The sequence below is a fragment of the Capra hircus genome, assembly GCF_001704415.2.
Source record: "Capra hircus breed San Clemente chromosome X unlocalized genomic scaffold, ASM170441v1, whole genome shotgun sequence".
NCBI classification, from domain to species: Eukaryota; Metazoa; Chordata; class Mammalia; order Artiodactyla; family Bovidae; genus Capra; species Capra hircus.
Window position 1 is genome coordinate 41,041,502 of NW_017189517.1, and position 21,962 is coordinate 41,063,463.

General features: G+C 37.1%; 1 protein-coding gene across 3 annotated transcripts; it reads right to left on the minus strand.

The window, feature by feature from the left end:
* Window positions 1-220: 220 nt before the first annotated feature.
* Window positions 221-19,238, minus strand: ZMAT1 (zinc finger matrin-type 1). 3 transcript variants are annotated; one of them, XM_018044294.1, is made up of 5 exons: window positions 19,121-19,238; window positions 14,503-14,604; window positions 14,253-14,427; window positions 2,775-2,874; window positions 221-1,570 (listed from the first exon to the last, which is right to left on the minus strand). In XM_018044294.1, exons 1-5 carry the CDS (start codon window positions 19,223-19,225, stop codon window positions 241-243), a joined length of 1,812 nt encoding a protein of 603 aa, XP_017899783.1. In that variant the 5' UTR covers window positions 19,226-19,238; the 3' UTR covers window positions 221-240. The 3 variants fall into 3 exon arrangements, with proteins under 3 accessions (XP_017899783.1, XP_017899782.1, XP_017899781.1); XM_018044293.1 differs by lacking the exons at window positions 14,253-14,427; window positions 14,503-14,604; window positions 19,121-19,238 and adding an exon at window positions 12,431-12,954; XM_018044292.1 differs by lacking the exons at window positions 14,253-14,427; window positions 14,503-14,604; window positions 19,121-19,238 and adding an exon at window positions 12,215-12,954.
* Between the last annotated feature and the right edge of the window lie 2,724 nt (window positions 19,239-21,962).

The window sequence follows — 21,962 nt, forward strand, 5'->3', positions numbered from 1 at the left end:
TTTTAACTGGCTTCCTTTTCTCTTATGTTCTGACTGTGTTCTTTTGTTCTTCTCTCTCAGAGGTGAGGTTTAGGCTTGTCTGTCTCTTCTTTCAAGTCAATTTCAATTTTTACACACAAAAAACTAAGCTTTCTTGAACTGACACTGACTGTACTCACCTCTCTTTTTCTTCATTGGATGTTTCTGTCTTTGTCTAAATTCCCCCATTCTATTTCTCTTGGGGTAAACAAGGCTAAAAGTTTAAAATCCAAGAATAGACTCATCCCAAAGCATTTCCTCTTCCGTCTTTTCTTCAACAGATTTTTTTTTCTCTTTCTTGTGCTTACGTTCTTCCTTCTCAGAGGGTACACCACGGCTTTTTTTCTTTTTTCGATGCTTAAGCCTTCCTGAACTGACTCTGAATTTATCTCCATCTCTTTTCCTTTCCCCAGTGCCCTTGTGCTTGTCTAGGTCTGTATCCGCATAACTCTTTTTTCTTTTATGCTTGGACTGCTCCTTCTCTGGCCTTTCTTCACCTTTCTCCATGTGCCTTCTTCTCTTCTGATGTTTCCGCTTATGACCTACTTGATGCTCACTGGTATCGTTTTCTGAGGAGAGGTGCTTATAAACTTCAGATTCTACACTGTATGTGCCAGAGTTATTATCCTGCTGACTAAGGCTCAGGGGTACTGGTTTTTCTGGGAAACAGTCTCTGGTGGGTTGACAGTAGGTCACAGAGTCTAATCTCTGTTTGCTGTCATGAGTTGGTAAAGGATGAGGTAACTGGTTTTCTTCTGCCTGTGAAATACTGTATGATCCTGGGTGAGCCTGGAAATGGAAAGTCTCAAATGGGAGTTTTTGCTCAAACATTCTAGGTCTGGGTCTGGAATCAACCATTTCTCTGTGCTTATGGGTTTCTACAGAGCTATCACTTATCTTTCTGAAAGAAGTCTTTGGCTCTAGTCCTCTGGCTTTCTGCACTTTGATATAATCCTCAAGTTCATCTTGGAAAGAGTTATATGTCCTCTTCGAAGGAGCTGGTAACCAGTGATATACTTGGCTTTCCACTGGTGAAATAGTGTATGGTCGTTGGTAGGTTTGAGAAGTCTCAAATGAATATCTTCGTTCACACATTCTTGGTCTGGGTCCAGAATAAATTTCTCTGTACCCATGGGTTTCCACAGAGCTCTCTCTTTCCTTTCTGAAACAAGTCTTTGGATCTAGTCCTCTGGCTTTCTGCACTTTGATATAATCTTCCAGTTCATCTTGAAAAGAGTCATATGTTTTCTTTGATTGAGCTGGTAAGCAATGAGGTAACTGGTTTTCCACTGTTTGTGGAGTATTATATGGTCCTGGATATGTCCAGAAAGTCTCACATGGGGATCTTTGTTCAAACATTCTATGTCTGGATCTGGAATCAACTGCTTCTCTGTACCCACGGGCTTCCAAAGAACTTTCTTCCATCTTTCTAAAACAAGTCTTTGGTTCTGATCCTCTGGCTTTCTGTACTTTGATGTAATCTGTAGATTCATCTTGGCAAGAGTCTGGTGGCTTCCTTGATTTCTTCACTAGATTGATAACAATGGATTCTCTGCAAATAAGACAGTAGAAAGTTCTTGTTACTAGATTATTTTATTTGGAATATTTGCTTTGCTTTCAAAAATACTAGTTTGAAAAAAACAAATACAACAGAAGCCCAAGCAAAATTTTAAAACCTACCTTAATATAAAAGCTATAAATCATGACTTTGTATGTGAAAGAGAAGAAGCAGGAATAGTGACATATCTCCTAGGCACCTCACAATTTTTTATACATAAAAAATTTTCACACTTGGGATGAAAGGGAAGATAGGTACAAAGAAGCAGACATATCTGATACTGTTGTAGTACTTAAAAATGTAAGGCATGTTGGGATGTGTGGGAAAGGACCAATAATATTTAATGCCCTAAAGGTGGTCTGATCTGCATGTCACATTGCTGTAAAAAGTTCTAATTATCAGTTCCTTGTATAGATCTATAAACGTGACAGCTATTTATTCTGGAACTCTGAAATTTTACGAAGAGTGTAAATGAAGGTTAATTTGGTTAGTTATACAATTTAGCTACCTAGTATTCAGACTCAATAATACAAATATTTTCTACCAGAATAATGTAAGTTATACTAAAAGCAACAAAATAAATATACAATTCTTAAGTTCCCCTCTGTCCCACTACTTGACTTATCCAGTCCCCAACTGTAGAGTCAATCTTCTCCTCCTTAAAATAACAGAACAAATTGGAATAAATGTGTACTAAGCTCCTACAATGGGACCTTACCCATATTTTTATACTTCATTATAACCACTTTATGTTAGGGCTGTCCAAAGTTACTTGGTAGAAAGATCTGGTATTCCAGTTTGGTTCTGTTTAACAGCAAGACCTTTTTTCTTAACCACTATACCTCACTGGAAGGATGACAAATGGATAGCTGAATCTCTGGAACTAGCCAACCTTCCAAGGATTACAGGGATTATTTGAATTATCTGGCTAGCCTGAGAATGATCCTTTAGCATCTTTCCAAAGATGTCTGGACAGGAGGGTTGCCTGTGAGCCAGCTCTTTCAGCACACTATCATGGCTAGAGAACTCCCTAGGAGATGGAACTAGCATACAGTATGTTACAAATACTACCAATCATACCCAGGATCAACTCTTAGGGAAATAAATGTCTAGAAAGTTTGTAAAATACATGTAAAGATACTTGACAAAACCCCTGTTTTTTTGGTATCATAGAAGCACTTTGGTAAGAAATTCTTACTTAAGTTGATGTTCACTTCCTTGCATATGAGACCGGAACATTTCTAAAGATGTAAAGGTGATATTACAAATACGACAATCGTAGGTTCTCATACTAAATGCTGGAAAAAACAGAGTTCAAGTTAAAAAGGTCAATAGGAATATACTTAGAATCACATAGCTGGACAGTTTACTAGAAATCATCTACTTGAACTTTCCCAATTTAAAGATAAGGCCTAGAGAAGGTAAATGATTTGATTGAAGTCAGAGTCAGTTAGTAACAGAGATAGCTTCTCAGAGCCCATGTCTCTTAAAGTCCAAAATTCTTCACACTACACCAGACTGCCGCTCCAGCCTTGGTCTCTTTAAGAAAATGCTATCTGTTTGTTTATTTCTGTTATGTGAAAGCACAACAGACACTTCAAATGTAGTGTGCCTAATCTATCTTTGCCTCTTAATCCCTTGACCAACCTCTTTTTGTTTGTCCCTAATTTTCTTTCTACCCAACTAAAACTTGAAACATCCCAAAATATTAAAGATGAATAAAGGCAAATGTTTACTCTCTTACCTGAAATCACTGTAATGCATTAGTTTACCAAAAGTGATTTTCATAGCCAGATTTTAGAGAGTTTCAGTGAGCCCCACTCTCAAGATAAATGCTGAAAGTAAAATTCTAAAATAAAACTTAGTTACCACTTCATAAGAGTCAAGAACTCTAGAATAGGTATGCTAGTTACCTCTCTATTCTGACTGATAGAACTGGAAGCAGGTGATAGGTTAAGTTTTATTTTCTTAATCTTATCATCCCTCCACTTTCTCTTCAGTCAGAAGATACAAATTAATAAATTTCATTATGCTAAATATAAAAACAATCTCACTCTAAAGAAGAGGCAATAAATTCATGGCTGCAGAGATTTTAGGGTCCAGCAAGGCTATCTTCTTTTAAATCAAACAGCAAATTGATAATTTAAAGGACACTAAATTAATCATTAATAGGTGTATTGGCCATGTCCAAGCAAAGATTATTCATAGAAACAGGAAACTACTGTCAAAGGGAAAGAAAGATCCTGACTTTGAAGCACATGAGGACTATGTTCACTATTGATGTATTCTCTGCGGTGGGCCCAGGAGAGCTCAGCCGGTTACATCAAAGTCTGAATAAATGATTCTTCAAAACTATCCTCTCTTCCTGTGCTGACTTTTGCATTTGCCAAGCCACTTCTGATTATAATTTGGTTTCCTATATTACTGATACCAAAAAGAGGATAATCTAAATGATTTTTTTTACAAACCTGGGAACTGAAATATCTATTTATGCTCCTACCATAAATCAATAACAGAAGACAGTGAATTAAATTGCAATGTTTCCCAGACTTCTCTGATAAGAATCAATTGGAGTGTGAGCTAAAAATATAGGCATTGAAACATGTATAATATCATATATGAAATGAGTCGCCATTCTAGGTTCGATGCATGATACTGGATGCTTGGGGCTGGTGCACTGGGACGACCCAGAGGGATGGTACGGGGAGGGAGGAGGGAGGGGTTTCAGGATGGGGAACACGTGTATACCTGTGGCGGATTCATGTTGATGTATGGCAAAACCAACACAATATTGTAAAGTAATTAACCTCCAATTGAATTAAATAAATTTATATTAAAAAATATATAGATCCCCAGACCCCTTCCTCTAGAGAATATGATACACTGGGACAGGGAATTTGTATTTTAACAACACCCCAGCTAATTATTGTCAAAGAATGGGTGGAAAAAACCTTAAAGGAGTGTCTTTCCAGTTCCTTCGTTATTTATCACCATCTTGCAATTTTGTTTTTGGTTTGGGAAGTCCTTCATTTAAGGCTAATCACCTTTGAAGATTCTGGCCTTCTTGCAAAGCTGAGAAGTGAATCCAGGACTCTGCATGCTTATAAAATCCCTTTCCAGAGATTATAGCTAACGTTATTTACAACTGGGAAAATTAAGGCTCAGATTCACTTGGATATGTATTCTGAGGGCACCCAAGTTATGCAAGATAAGTAGGACTCCTGGTTGCCCCTAGACTAGTGGTCCTTAATGTTAGTTACACATTAGAACCATGTGGAGAACTCTAAAAATATTCATGTTACAGCTCAACATAAAACCAATTTAATCAGAATCTCTAGGGGTAGAACTAGGCTTTCTTACTTTTTGAAAGCATTCTAGTTGATTTTTCTGTGCAGACACTGCTAAGCACCACTGCCTAGATGATCTCCAATGATTATAATCAGATTATATTTCAGAGGTTTTATACATTTGTCTAGTGCTTATAGAGTATATATAATGTTCTTTTCAGTTCCTCCTTGGTTTCTTCACAAGTTATATCAGAAGATTATAATACAGGCGATATAGTAGTATAGAGGAGCTTCAGGTCACATATGAAAGACCTAGAAGCAGTTCTGGAAAAGTATGGTCTTCTTCTATTACCTTAGCCCTTGTCTTTTTAACACATTGATATTCTTTTTCTAGGATACAGTCTTCTGAGAAGATAACATGTGAAAATGGTGTAAACCCTTTCTGTGAAGACACGAAGCCTATGTATTTGTCTCAAGATAAAAATTCCTGGTCTAACCCTACTGAAACCTGCCTCTACTATTTCTCATATAGTAGAGTCTGTTCCTTTGGCCTGTCAAATTTTGCTCCCCTCAGCCCTGCTAGGATTCCTTGTTTCTACTTCACCCAGAAACTCAAGTTTCTTTGTATCTGGTAACTTTCAAAATCATCCATAACCTAACACATGAGGGGTGGACTTTTCTCCTAATCACAGTCCTATCTTATAACTCCCTGGACTAATGTCTTTTATTTCAAAGGAGAGATTAGGGGAATGCATGTCTTTATAGTCTAACATTATGGTTCTCAATCTTGGCTCTATATTGTAATCACTTGGGGAGTTAATAAGAAAAAGAAAACACTAATGTAGTCCCAGGGATTCTAATTTAATTGATTTGAGGGATGGCCTGAGCATCGGGATTTCTAAAAGATCCCTACATGATTTTAGTATGTAGTCAAGAATAAGAATCATTGGTCTAATATCTTAAATGGGGAAAATCAATTGAGAGCTACATGTAAGCAAAAGTGCAACTTAACATGGCATTTAGCTTATGAAGAAAAATAGAAAATGTACAACTTATATGTTTTAAAATTATGACAGGGAAACAGTATTTTAAGAAAACTAACATTTGTTGAGGATCTATTCTGTGATGGGTATGGTACATACTGCTTCATTTCACCCTTTTTTCAATCCTGTGAAGTAGCTTTATTTTCATTTTATACCTGAGGAATCTAAGATACAACTGGGCAAGTGACTCAAACACCTCTCCAAATCTATGTTTATCCCACTACACGACTCTGCCTCTCAATAAACAACTATCAAATATTGAGGAAAAATATTCATTGGAGTATAAAGCACTGAGAAATATATTTCAGAATAAAATACAATCCCTATCTCAAGGGGCCAATTCAGTTAAGAGACTATAACACAACTGTCAATGAACAGTGAAGCCTATGAGAAATCAGAGGAAGGGGAGAACACCAAGAGTGAGAGCAGTGAGGGAAGGTGTGATGGACTTTGGAGGAAAAGGATTTGAATTATAGGGAAAGCAGGTAGGGCATTCTAGGGGATGAAAATAATATCAGATATGGGAGAGTCAGAAATGAGCATACAGGGACAGGAACGCCGCTCAGCCGTGTCCGACTCTGTGCGACCCCATGGGCTGCAGCCCACCAGGCTCCTCTGTCCATCGGATTCTCCAGGCAAGAGTACTGGAGTGGATTGCCATTTCCTTCTCCAGGGGATCTTCCTGACCAGGGATCAAACCCAGGTCTCCCGCATTGCAGACAGACGCTTTACCGTCTGAGCCACCGGGGAAATGAGCATGGTGTGCTAAATTCAAATAATCTGTTCAACAAACACTAAACACTAAACACCTCTGTGGCACCAAGTATCATGCTAGATGCTAGGGGTACAAGATGAACAAAATGGGCAGGTTGCTCACAAATTCAAATGAGAAACAGATACATGAACAGAGGGTTTCAATCTCATTTCATAAAAGAGAAGAGAAGTATGCTTAAGAGGTATGGGAATTCAAGGAAGCAGACACACTTAGTATAATACGGGAGTCTGAAGAGTGCTACTGAAGGAGATGAGGCCTTAGTTAAATTTGGAAAAATAGTTAATGGTGAAAGGAGTTGAAAAGAGCATAGAAGTATTTATAGGAACTTACTGAACTTTGGAATTGTAGAATAAAATAAAAGGGGACGGCATGGGAGAGGCAAGAACATGTCAGATCAGAGACTTCCATATTATGCTAAGGAGTCTAGCAGGTGGTGCAGTGGTAAAGAACTGCTTGCCAATGCAGGAGATATGAGCGAGCGGTTTTGGTCCCTGGGTTGGGCACATCCCCTGGAGTAGGAAATGGCAACCCATTCCAGTATTCTTGCCTGGAAGATTCCATGGACAGGGAAGCCTGGCGGGCTACAGTCCATTGGGTCGCAAAGAGTTGGACATGACTGAGCAACTGAGCACACAGAGCACAAGAGTTTAGACTTTTTATTCTGTGGCTGGGAACCCATCAGGTGGTTTAACCAGCATGTAACACGGTCAACTGTGTGTTTTAGAGAAATCTCTTCTCTAACTGCAGTATGGAAGGTAATTTTGAGAGGAGCAAGCCTGGAAGTAAGGAGACCACAGTTACATAAATATACCAGAGCAGGCAAGAGATAACGAGGCATGGGCTAGAAAGGTCACAGTAGGGACTGACAAGAGCAGAGATATTGGTGAAATATTTACCATTAAATCTAACAAAATTTAATGATTGATTAAATATGGGAGATAAAGGAGAAGGAGGAATCTAGAGAGGTCTAAAATAACTCAGCATAGTTTGATGACTGAGTGGGTGATGATCCTAACTGAACTGGAATTTCATAAGGAATACTGTTTAAGGACATGGGAGAATAATCAATGGTGAGTTTGAATTTGGACAGAGTCTGCTATATCTCTGAGATTTCCATATAAAGGTGTCCAACAGGCAGTTAGATATGGGAATTTGAAAGGGAAAGGATAGCTTAGAGTGATTTTGGAGAAATCTGAGGATAAAGGGTAGTTAACACAGAGTGGATAAGATCTCTTGAGGACAATGGGTGGGCACAGGAATAGCAACATAATGATAAAAACCCTGGATAGTGTCACTCTTTAAACTAGATGGTAGAGGAGGAGGGGGTCCGTGAAAAGTCAAGAAGTAAAGGACAGAGTTGCAAGGATGAACAGGAGAAAGTGATGTCAAAGGAGCTAAGGAAGTAGAGATTTTTAAAGATGAATGTTTAGTGAATGGAGCAAAGATGTCTATTGGATTTAGGCATTTAGAAGTCACAACAACCCTGCGAGGAACAGTTTCAGTGAAATAGTAGAGTGGTGGTGTGGAGGGCTGGGGGGATGTGTGGCAACAAATGGCAGTGAGTTGAGGAGCGAATATCAGTGAGGACAGTAAGAGCATATCTGAAAAATAAGGACACAACAACAAAAACCTTGGCTAAGATAACAAGGGGCAAGAATCATAGTGAAAGGGAAACTCAAGGTTAAAGGATTATTTGGTTAGGGTAAGATGCTTGGTATCCACATGTGATGATCACATTTTTCTTGATGGCATAAGGAATAAGCTTGTCTGAAGGATGTGAGGAGGGGGAGTGTTGAATAGTAGAAGAAAGTGTTGGAAGGTGGTGTAGGTTTAAAAACTACTGCTGAAAGGAAACTGAAGGAAAAGGAAAAGTACTAAGTAGGACTGAAAGGTCACAGAGATTGGATACTAAGACTCTATAGAAGTATCCAATCTCTGGCCTTATCTAATTTTCCACAGCATCACCAAGTATTCTGAATGTAAAAGTAGAACAGGTAGACTGTGGAATTGATCCTAGGTTGAAATCTTGCTACTAGGTAGTGAGAGAATAACAATGAGGTGTAAGGAAAGCCTTCTAGAAGGTGGTTACAGCATTAAAGTGATGGTAGTGAAAATGCAGTGGAAGGGTACAGGTAGGAGAAACAGTTCTAAGAAGACTTGATAAGACTGTGGATGGATAGGATACAGGGGAATTTTGTCAAAGATGCCCTCGAAGATTCAAGTGTAGGTGACTAAAAAATAGTGCTGCTACTGGCAAAAACAAAAAACTTGATAAATTCAAGACGGTTTTAGGGAAGATTATTAATTCAATGTTAGGTATGTTGAGTTACAGGTGAAGGTGAGAAAGTAAGTACAACAATGGGGCTATAAATTAATAAAATAAAACAAATACAATACATAAAAAATACAGACATACTTTAGCTCCATATTGTTATGGTAGCCATTCCTGTGCTAATAAGATCTGGGCTGGATGAAGGACATGAAGAGAGCAGTAAGAATGATGAAGAAACAGAGAAAGAGATTAGATAAGTAGAAACACATATAAACAATAGCAGACAGAAGGCAAAGACAGCAAGAAGGAAGAAAATAGGTGAAGGGTAAAAATAATTAAAGTGGCACATGTTAAACTGCTTTTGTCTTACTGCTTGCTCACTTATATGGGCTTCTGCTGTTGCTGTTCTTTGAAATTCTCATCAGCTAATTTAAATTCTCCAGCTAGTTTTTTTTTTAATTTTTTAAAAAATTGGAATATAATTGCTCTACAGTGTTGTTAGTTTCTGCTGTACAACAGTGCTCCAGCTATTTTTTAATCCTCAATGTTTACTGTAATCAAAATGAAATAGCCAAGGCAGGGTTGAAAATCTTTTGAGCTTCCAGCTTCAGAGGCTAATGTAAAATGACTTCAATGACTGGATTTAATTATGCTGATGATCAGCAGCCCCCCTCCCTGGCCAGATGAAAATTTCCTCTTTCTCTCATTCTAATAATCTTGCAACTTCAAAGTCTAAAATAACTCTCCTTTCAGAAGTGACCAGAGTACACATATCTCTCAGAGCTGACACACTTTTCAGTTCCAATTTACCCAATGCCGCTAAACTAGAAGCCACTTATTTCAGAGAACCCTCTGCATGGCAACAGGAAAAATAACCTATCAAGTCTGTCGTATCTTCTAACTTCCATGACTTTCAGGAGCCCTACCACTTCTATTTCTACATTTGTCTAAATCGACATTCTTTAAAATTCTAGATAAAAACACAGATTTCTATGTGACTTTTGGTGAGATGTTGAATCACAATAAGCAGCAAACTTAATAATACAAACACAGGGTTAGCATTCAATAAATAAAGGTTAATAGTTCACGGATTCATATATTAAACTAATCTCTATTGAGGTAGGCCTACTCTGTGCCACTTTCTATCTCTAGGAATGGAAATACAGATGAATTAGATGAAATCCCCTTCCTCAAAGACCTTACATTCTAATGGGAGATAGACACAGGAAGAGATAATTATATATGCAGGTTAAGGAAGCAGAGAAGACAAGCCTTGAAGGAAGTAAAAAGACTTACAGGGAAGTAGCGTGTTAAAGTATGAGTAAGAGTTGGGTCAAGAAAAGAGGGACATGAAGATGTTCCAGGCAAAATGGCAGCATGAAGAGCACAGAGACAAGAAATGGGGTAATCGTTTCTGGAAACTAAAAGCATTTTGCAGGTTCTAACCTACATAGATCACAGCAGGAAGTAGCAGGGAATAAGCCTGGAGGAGGAAAATGGGACAAGATGGTAGAGAACTATGAAGCTTATATTTTTATCCTTAGAAAATAGAAAAATAAGGATTTTTAAGCAGGGAAGTGACATAGAAAGATATGCACTTTAGGTGAAATACTCTAGTGGTTAAGTTGAGGGTGGATTTGGGGAGACAAAATTGATGGATGGAGAATAGTTAGGAGGCTGTGTCAATATTCTTGAACAATGCTTCTCAAAATTTATTGTGAGTACAAACCACCCAGGGAATCTTGTTAAAATGCATAAAATGCAGATTCAGATTCAGTAGCTCTGCAGTAAAGCCTGAGATTCTTTTTTGTAATAAGCTCTGAAGTGGTGCTGATGATGCTGACTACAAACCACACTTTGAATAGCAAAGCTCTATGAAAGATATTGAGAGCTTGAACTAGTATAAGAAAAGAAGAGCAGGAGATAAGGTAACAGTGATATTCAGAAGGTAAAACAGTCATGGCTTGGTGCTTCATTAGATACAGAAAGTGAAGTAGATGGTGTTGGGGGATTTAAAGTTAACTACAGGTTTCTACTTGGAATGACTGAGTGGATTTGAAATGGCTATGAGGTGTCCAGGTGAAGAGGTAGCTGCTCTTTGGATATATGAGTCTAAAGCTTTACAGAAAGGTCATAAGCATATAGATGAGATAAGAAATCAAGGGAATGGATTAGATTATTTTACACTTTAAGGTCAAGAATGGAATCATGGGAATGCCTACATTTAGGCAATAATATTTTAAAATTAATTAATTTTTAAGAATTTATTTATTTTAATTGGAGGCTAATTACTCCACAATATTGTAGTGGTTTTTGCCATACATTGACATGTAGGCAATACATTTTTAAAAGAGCCCCCAAATAAAACAGAAAAGAAAGAGAAACACAAGAAAAGAACACATGCATAAAGAATTACATAAAGCAGAATAGAGCTTCAAGGAGGGAGTAATGAACATTTTTGCATGAAGCAGAAAAGTCTAGTAAGGAAAGAATTGAAAAATAATAGTGAGCAGAGAAAAAGAAGTGGGTGGAAGAGAGAATATGAAAAGGGAATAAAATACACTAGTAGTGAGAATGTGCCTGTGGGGGATAAATGAAAAAAAAAAAAAAGGTTAGACAAGCAAGTGGATCACTCCAGTCAGGATCAGAATCTTTATTGTGCCGGAATTCTTGCCACTCTTCCTAAGTTCCTTTGTTCATCCTCTCTCCTTCCCACTTCTATCAATGCAAATCATACATTTCCTTTAAAAAGATTTTTTGAGTCATTTTATTTCACTCCTCTAGTTGTCAAAAATATGTACACAAAAATAAATGGCTGCAGCCTCTTGCAGTGAAGTGCTATTAACCCAAGTAGTTTATAGACTTGCCCTTATCAGGGAAAGTGGTGTATCTTCATTTGTATTCCCAAGAATGACTAGCCTAGCACCCAAGAGACACTTAAGCCATACTTAGTGATTGAATGAAATAACTATATAATACTAATTTAAAATACTTTCTGTAAGTACCTATAACATGAAACCATGGTAATTCCTATATTTGATAAATAAGAGTCATTTAAACCTTTCTGGGTCTCATTTTCCAGAAAACCACAAACCTACATGGACTCAAAAGTCCTTACTTACTGAAAATTCTATGATCCCATGAATATTATCAACCTCCTATTCAGTAAGAGTAAAATGGTATATATATATATGCCAGTATGTTTTATAAACTATAAATAAACTTCCTAAGAAAGAAATTTGGGATATTCTTACTGTTTACCATTTGGATCTGATTTTGCAGGAAGAGGTTTCTCTCTTATCTTGTCTACAAACTTCTTTCTAGCTTCATTTCTTTTGTGTTTTTTCCCAACATAATGTTGTTGGGCCATTAATGGACTATTAAAAGAAGCAGGACAGAGCTTGCAATACTTGTTTGGATTATTCAAATCCAAAGCACTGCTGGAAGAGGAAGGCATAATCTTGTCTTTAATCCCACCTGGAGGAGGCTTGACAGCAAGGGGCTTCAGAAAAGTTGACTCTGCAGAGGTAGTAATAGGCACACCTGCTGAAACAGTCATAATGAAAAGTGATCCACATGTTTTTATTATAAAGTATTAGAGAAAGTTAGAGTTCTTTTAAAACCTACTGTCTCTGGACTTTTTCCACACAGCACTGTTGGAGAAAGGTATTCAGGCTAAAAATTATTGAATATAAGTCTGTCACCAAGTGTGTCCAACAAAGATACAGGAAGCAATATTCAGCAATCAATGAAGGCATGAGAGCTGTATTAGGATGGCCCTTGAAATTAGTGAGGGTAAAAGAGACAGGTACCAACTTCTAAGTTGATGTCTTTCTTGAGTAGCATAGTAAGTAGATCATCTATTCAGTGACATTTGTATCAAAATACAGTTTATGCAGTTGTTCAAGGCTATACAATTATATGTTCCCACAATTACAGTTATTTCAGAGCTCTTGCATGTAGTCTCCTTTCTGAGTCCAAATTTATGAATTTGGGGGACTAAAGATAAGGCTTTACAAGATGCTTTCTTTTGTGTGGTACACTGATTCTGCCCCTCTTAACTGACAGCTGCTGCTGCTAAGTCACTTCAGTAGTGTCTGACTTTGTGCGACCCCATAGACGGCAGCCCACCAGGCTCCCTCATCCCTGGGATTCTCCAGGCAAGAACACTGGAGTGGGTTGCCATTTCCTTCTCCAATGCATGAAAGTGAAAAGTGAAAGGGAAGTCGCTCAGTCGTGTCCGACTGTTTGCGACCCCATGGACCGCAGCCCACCAGGCTCCTCCATCCATGGGATTTTCCAGGCAAGAGTACTGGAGTGGGTTGCCACTGACAGCAGAAAAACAAATATAAAAAATCAGAGAGACTAGAATAAATTTAAAAATAATTCATTTCATTTATTAAGAAAACAATGTTTTAATGCTGATGTGGCCTATGCTATGAGTTGGAAATTAATGTAGGTAAAATTGTGATGCCAGGCATGCTTTATTCCTAAAATGTTGAAGCTAGTGAGAATATGGTAAATTATTTACTCCAGAGGATTAATCTTTATTTTTTGTTCTAGCACACAACATTTTCAAAATACAGGCTGGAGCATACTCTGCCACTTCAGGCCAAAAGTGAGATCTGTGGGTCAGTTCTCTTATGAGCTGGTGGCCCAAAATCACTGGAAGGAGGACAGAGCAACATGTTATATAGTTCTCTGGATCTCTGGATCTAACATAAAGTAAGTTTTCAATAACTGCTGATTGATATAGCTAATGGTACTTTTTCTTTACATTCATGGGAAGAAAGGAATGAGCTATCAGGGTAGAAGAAGATTCCATACCACTTTTTTTTGTCTACAGTTAAAGTCAGAAAATGCTGCAACATAACTATATTATGGTGAAGACATTGGTCTGAACACACATTATGAGATAATGTTTTGCAAAGTACTAAAGCAAAAAAAAAAAAAAGAATGAGATAAATGCCAAGGGGAAGAAGTAAGAAGAAACTATGACTTAATAATTTTGATTAGAAACTGGAGAGCTCAGGTTGCTTATTGTTGTTTCTTTATAGCAAACATGTTTTTATTTGGATTTAATAAACTGAAAAGGAGAGGTCACAACATTTCTTAAAATTTAGCTAGCAATCATGATCTCTATATTAGATGTCAAGGGCACAGAAAGAGATTAACTGAGCAGAAGAACCAAGTTATTGTGGCAGAGTAAAATTCTCTCCAATAAAAAATGGATAGCAGAGATGGGAAAAAATTATAGAGAGACTCTGTATTGAAGCTAAAGAGGTGAATGTCATCTTACCCGTTGCTGGCTGAAATCTTGATGGAGATACCTGATCATGCTCCTCCATTAATTGCTTCAGTTTTTTAGAATGGACTTTCCCCACATAGTGAGACTGAGCAACAACTGAGGAGCTAAAAACCATGTGGCAGAGACCACAAAATTTGTTTCTGTCCACTACTTCACTTCTATGCTCCTGAAATAAGCACAATCTTGTTAGAAAGATTCAATAACTAAGTTTTGAATAACAACACCAACATAGGCCACTCACCTGAAAATTCCTCACATCCATCTTCATTTTCTTACCAGGCACTTCATTTTGTTCCCCAGGCATTTGAAAATAAAACCTAACATTTTGAGCATGTTTTTCACTCTGGAAAAAGATACAATATGACTTTGTTTATTCAACAACACAGGCACCTCAAATTTATACCTCTTTGACTCTGAGGACAGCACCTGTGACTTGGAATATATTTAGTGTGTACCTAGTTTATAAAAAGGTTTTGCATGCTTTCAAGGCCCTAAATCTCAGTTAAAATGAAAATAACACAACAATTTAGAGACCAATAACTTTTAGTTTTTGACAGAAACTCCTGCTGCTGCTGCAGCTAAGTCGCTTCAGTCGTGTCCAACTCTGTGCGACCCCGTAGATGGCAGCCCACCAGGCTCCTCCGTCCCTGGGATTCTCCAGGCAAGAACACTGGAGTGGGTTGCTATTTCCTTCTCCAATGCATGAAAGTGAAAAGTGAAAGGAAGTCGGTCAGTCGTGTCTGACTCTTCGTGACCCCATGGACTTCAGCCTACCAGGCTCCTCTGTCCATGGGATTTTCCAGGCAAGAGTACTGGAGTGGGGTGCCATTGCTTTCTCCACAGAAACTCCTAGTTTTTGTCTAATACCAAATTTTTCTTCTTCCTTAGTTACACATCTTAGGCAATACACCCAGCTAAAAGACTGCATATTCCAGCTTCCCTTTCAGCAAGATGTAACCATGTGACTATATTCTAGCCAATAAGATGTAATCTGAAATGTAGGGTAGAACTTCTGGAAGTCTCCTAACAGAATGGGGGATGAACTCGTCTCATCTTCTTCTCTCCTCCTTCTGGAATTAAGATGTAAAGGTCATCTAGGACAATGGGGGCTCTTGAGGACAGAGGCTAGTTCATCTGAGTAGAAAGACAGAAAATGCCTAGATCTCTGATAGTGTAATGAAGCTGTCACATCAGCCCTGTATTGCTTACCTCTCAAATTCTTTTCTGTGAGGAAATTAACCTTTCTAGGTTAAGCATATTAAAAAGAAATCTCTGAACACATATATAACAAAATACATAATAACCAAAACGTTGATGTCAATAGAAGGGACACATTAATATGCCTGAGCACATACTGTGAGGCAATTACTCTATCTATAGCATTTTAAATTGTGAAGTGTGTGCAGGAATGTAGCTGAAGTACATACCCACTGCCTAGTTGTAATAGATTTTAACATTTTTCTCTATTTCTTTCAGATCTCCTTTTCAAAAGAGGTAAAATTTTACACAAGAAAGTCCTAGCTCCTCATTTCAACAATCGCCTCCTCCTTGGTCTCTCCCCAGCAGGTAACTACTATCTTAAAGTTGTTTTGTATCAGTTCCTCTTACTCTTTCACCAGATATGCATGTACCTATAAACAGTAATATGTACTACTGTCATTTAAAATTTTTTATGAAAATGGAATCAGCCTATTCCTATCCTTTCAACTTTTTATAACTCAATATTCTCTAAGATTTGCTCATATTGATACATATGGCTCTAGTTCATTCATATTACATGCTGCATAACATTCTACTCCATATGCTACCCATCAAATCCCCTAATGAAGCAGTTATGTTTCTGATTATTTTCTTATTACAAACATCTCTGCACTGAACATATGTAAATGCGCCTCCTCATATAATGGCCAAGAGTTTCTTTAAAGTAGATACATAGATATGGACTATCTGGCGTATATGAGGGTTTTCAGCTTTAATAGGTACTATAAAGTTTATCTCCAAAGATGCTGAAGCAGTTTACAACTCCAAATGTAGCATGTATGAGTGTTTTTGACTTCCTATAGTTTCTTAAGTGTTCAGTGCTATTAGGTTTTAATTTTTGCGAGTGTGATGGTTTTGATAAGATAGTTCATTATCATTTTAACCTGAATTTCCCATATGATCACCTCTGAAGTTAAGTATCTCTACTCTAGCCTGTTCATATCATTTTCCCATTTTTCTATTGGGTTGTTCCTTGTTTTGATATATAGTTCTTTATATAGTCCAGATACTAATCCTTTGTTAGTTATTGGAATATAAATACCATTCAATCTATGGCTTGTCTTTTAACTTTATAATGAGTTATCTGTCATATAAATTCCCCTATCAAGTATCACAATATATTTTAAAGCTACAGTAATAAGGTGAAATTATTTTAGAGACAGGCAAACAGAGTAATATAATAAAACATAATAAGAGAATAAAGTATATATGAAAAGTAGTTTATGATAGAGATGCCACTACAAATCAGTGGGGCAAAAAAATAAATAGTGCTGGAACACCTACTATCTATATGGAAAACAATGTTATCACCTTGCATATATGAAAATAAATACTAGATGGATCACACACATTAAACCAAGAACTAAAACTTTTAACAGTATTAGAAAAGAATAGAAGGAAATATTTATCTGGCAAAAATACAGAGAATGGTTTCTTAAACATTTATAAACATAAATACAAAAGGAAATATTAATAAGTGCAACCTTATTAAAATTCAAAAATTTTGCAGTACTATCTTATATGCACAATAAATACTATGCTGAGATAGTCTGACAATATTAACCAAGCTGTATATTAAAGAGAGAAAAAAATCACCTTTACAAGTAGGATATCTGTAAGGAGGTGCTTTCAAATATAGTTTGAAAGTCATGTATAGTTTGAGTTGGTTATTTAACAAGCTTAAACACTAAATTTATAGATGGCACTGGAATTTAAATAAAAAATATGCTATAACATTATATAACATAATGCTTTATAGTCATTATACTATTATAGAAAAGTAAAAAGATGTAATGATAGGACAAAGTGTTCAGAATATGCTCTTATATGAAAGAGCAAGGGCAAAACAACATATACAATTCTCTTTTGTAAAAATGTATATGGGTTTAGAAAGCATACTGGAATCATATAAGCTAAAGAGAAGTTAATTAAATGATGCTTACCCACAAGTGACAGGCTTATGATTGATTCACATTTTCTCAGAATTTTGTGCATTTTCTACACTGAATAGTAAGTACTTCATAAGCCCATAAAAGCTATTTTTCAAATTTAAATTCAAATGGTTCCAACCATGGTTATCACAGAGCTCCTTGATTATGTGTTTCTCTTTATTAACTCTTTGAGCTTTGGGGTGCCAGGATGTGCTAGGCACACTCAAATGTTTGATTTCATTTAATTTTCACAAGAATAGTAAGAGAGATTTTATTTTATTTTATTTTATTTTAAGATTTAAAATGTTTTATTTTTTATTTTTTTTAAATTTTAAATTCTTTAATTCTTACATGCGTTCCCAAACATGAACCCCCCTCCCACCTCCCTCCCCATAACATCTCTCTGGGTCATCCCCATGCACCAGCTCCAAGCATGCTGTATCCTGCATCAGACATAGACTGGCAATTCAATTCTTACATGATAGTATAGCTTCCATTTTGCAGCCTGAAGAAACATGCTCAGAGAGGTAAAGTGACTTGGCCAGGGTAAAACAACAATGGCTTGACCCTGGTTGAGGTGGTTTACTCACTAAGTCATGTCTGACTCTTGCAAACCCATGGGCTATAGCTTGCCATACTCCTCTGTTCATGGGATTCTCCAGGCAAGAATACTGGAGTGGGTTGCCATTTCTTTCTCCAGGGGATTTTGCCAACCCAGGAATCAAACCCAGGTCTCCTGCATTGCAGGCAGATTCTTTACCGACTGAGTGAACCTAGGTCCTCTCAATCCACAGGCAACACAATCTCACCATCTATAATTATAGTATTAATAGTGGAATCCAAATCAACATAAGGACCGAGATATAATTGCCAATAGGATTAGTACTGGGCAAAACAAGATCAGGTGTTTCTAGTCTTTAAAGTAGAACTGGCATTATATTTCTTTTAAGTAAATGTATCTGGTACTTTTGTTAATACAGATACCACATATGACAAAAAATCCAATAGTTGATAACATGATGTAGAAATGGGAGACAACACTAAATGAAAGGAAAGAACACTAGATATGAAATCAGAGGAGATCGTCTTTAAGCTTAGTAATGCCAAGATTAGCTATGGTTAATCACTATTCCTCTGGGTTTCAGCTTTCTAATCAATAAGCTAAAGAAGTAAGAACATTAAATATTCCTTCCTTTAGCTCTAGAATTCCATGGTATTGGGCTTAAAAATATGTAGTTAAATCAAGTGTAAGACTAGTTCATTTTGTTTTTATCCTTCATTTACTGTAAAGGAAAATTCTGGAGTTCAGTGAGATCCCTTGATTCACATTAATAGTTTCCTATAGCCTTATAGTTTCCAAGCCTTATAAAACTTTCCTTATATTTACTACAAGGACATGAAGCATACAGTGACTTGATAGATAGAAAGGGAGGCAGAATGATGTGAAGAAAATAAAATATGCTTTGGAGTCAAAAGAGACTGAGTTTAAACCCAAATTTCCCAACTTAAGCTGGTAAATGACTGTTCCTCACTGAGCCAGGCTCTTCATCTATCAGAGGGAAATAATACACAGGATTCTCGTAAGTATCAAAACCAGATAACATATGAAGTTTATCTGCTGCATTTAAAAATCTATTTTATACTCCATTCCCATTGTTTTTAACCTACCTCATAATGTGAAATCCTTTGTGATTCAAACTGAAGCACCACTCCACATACATTACAAAAATTATCTGCAAAAAGTTCAGTCTTTTCCTGTTCATTCCAAGTCATATCTATGAATAAAATAAAGGGAAGTGAGACATATATCACATCAATGAATAGTTAGAATACATATCATTTCATGTGATGAGATGAGATGAGTCGCTCAAGTTGTGTCCGACTCTTTGCGACCCCGTGGACTGTAGCCCACCAGGATCCTTTGTCCATGGGATTTTCCACGCAAGAATACTGGAGTGGGTTGCCATTTCCTTCTCTGGGGGATCTTCCCAACCCAGGGATCGAACTCAGGGATCGAACACCACTTCAAATCTGAGTCCTTGTGAGGTCACAGTAAAAGCATTTTGCTTATTGAGTATGCAATTTAATACGAGCATAATAAGCATGCCTCTAATGCAGGATATAGCAAGAGTTATTTAATATGATAAGTCTGTGTGATTTTTAGGTAACATTGGAGCCATAGCTCCAGATAAGTGACTGTTTTATAACAAAGCCTTTTTAACGATTACATGGGTACTTGTGCATGCATGCTCAATCAGTCATGTCTGACTCTTTGCGACCCCATGGACGCATAGCCTCCTCTGTCCATGGAATTTTCCAGGCAAGAATACTGGAGTGGGTTGCCATTTCCTACTTCAAGGGATCTTCCTGACCCAGAGATCAAACCCTGTCTTCTGCATCTCCTTCATTGGCAGGCAGATTTTCTTTTTTTAATCACTAAGCCACATGTGAAACACAAAATTCCAAGGGTTGGTTTCTTAATCCTGCCTTTCATTATTGGTGCCCCAAATCATTTTATGAAGCTCACGAAGTTACTGGTACCCCCATAACTTCCCTGGTGGCTCAGTGGTAAAGAATCCATTTGTCAATACAGGAGGGGGGGTTTGATCCCTGGGTCGGGAAGATCCCCTGGAGAAGGAAATCGCAACCCACTGCAGTATTCTTGCATGGAAAATCCCATGGACAGAGGAGCCTGGTGGGCTACAGTCCACAGGGTCGCAAAGACTTGAAAAAGTTGGACAAGACTGAGCAACTGAGCACTCACATACATAATCCTTAAAAAGGCATTGTTATAATACTGTCACTTATCTGGAGCTATGGCTCCAATATTATCATATTTCCCTGGTGGCTCATACGGTAAAGAATCTGCCTGCAATGTAGGAGACCCGGGTTTGATCCCTGGGTTGGGAAGATCCCCTGGAGAAGGGAACAGCAAACCACTCCAGTATTCTTGCCTGGAGAATTCCACGGACAGAGGAGCCTGGTGGGGTAGAGTCCATGGGATCGCAAAGAGTCAGACACAACTGAGCAACTAACACAAAATCACATGGAACCACAGAAAAACTTTGTCCATAGTAGGCAAACATTTTCCATTGTTATACAAACATTGGCACACTCATTTGGCCAAACAAGTCTCACACAAGACCCCAAAGTATTATTAATAACATCCACAACTTATGCTGCATTTTTCACTGTAATAACACAAGTCAAAAATTTCTGTATTTACACTTGAGGTCCACATTTCAGTCTAAGCTTCCTAACAGCTACAATGTATTCTGCCAAAATTTATTAGTGTATCTACAAGGTATAAATCACAAAACATCAAAATTTTGCTTGCTGTTTGGCTATTTAAATGAATAAGCCAATACTACACATACTTTCATTGTGAAATGCCCATGACATATCAAATGGACAAAAAATTGTAGAACAATGAATATAATACATTCATTTCTAACACTAAGAAAAATTAAATATACATCACATATAAATATGCGGAAAGATATAAATTAAATTTTAAAATGATTAACTTTGGGAAGGAGGGCCAGAAAAGGATGAAAGGGAGAAAATGTAACATTTTAATTTCTGTACAACTGTTTTAATTTTTGCAAGAAGTACATAGGACTTTCTATTTAAAAACCTTTAAAAGTATTTATTTTCAAAGTTATATTGGATATCTTCAACTGAGCTTTAGTTTTCAGTACCACTGTATGGACCAAAAAGGCTTACTTAAATTACAGGTTCAAGATAATAATAATTGTAACAAGGAACATGTCAAAAACAAGTTGAACAGTTATAAATTTATGCCTATAATGTATAGTATCCCCTCTGAATTATTTTTAGGTTGTTCTAAAATATATCATTTCTCTAATTTTGACTGTAAAGTCAGCAAGGTAAAGAGTTAAATATATTTCAGGACTTCCCTTAACTACTATATGCAATGAGCACAGTAATAAGATCTTGAACTTCCTACTAAAATTTGTAATAATAAGCAAATATTATCATTTGGTGGCAACATAACTTGTTACAGAGGGGAAGTTTCCATTAAGAAGGCAAAAGGAAACTACTAATTTAGAGGTTCAAGAATTCCTAAGATTTAACATTCACTTCTTTCCTAGATCAAACTTTAATTCCAGATTTCCCTACTTCTAATAGTCAAGGTCTGATAGTGACAGTCAAGTTGGGAAATATGAAGGCTGAGTTTTTTAAACAGTCTTTCATTACTGGTGACCCAAATCATTGCCACGAAGCCCATGAAATTACTGGTACCCCTACAACTTTCCTTTAGAATGGTATTGCCTAAACTTACTGCCTTTGACTCATTTTCTCAAACAAGTTCTTGGTCTGTATTTCTTTATTAAATGGTATGATATCCCAGACTCAAAATCTCAGCCATTATTCGCCACAGCAAATCTCTGTTTCTTGTCCATTCTAACTCATGTTATTTAATATCCATCTCTTCCTTTAAATTTCCCATAACACTACCCGAGTGCAGGCCCTCAATGTTGTGGGC

Coding starts and splice junctions, on each gene's coding strand:
- ZMAT1 (XM_018044294.1), bottom strand. CDS start 19,225: ATGACTTGGAATGAACAGGAAAAGACTGAACTTTTTGCAGATAATTTT. Junction 14,605..19,120: donor AAAGGATTTCACATTATGAG/GTAGGTTAAAAA, acceptor ATCTTTTTCCAG/AGTGAAAAACATGCTCAAAA. Junction 14,428..14,502: donor TGGATGTGAGGAATTTTCAG/GTGAGTGGCCTA, acceptor TGCTTATTTCAG/GAGCATAGAAGTGAAGTAGT.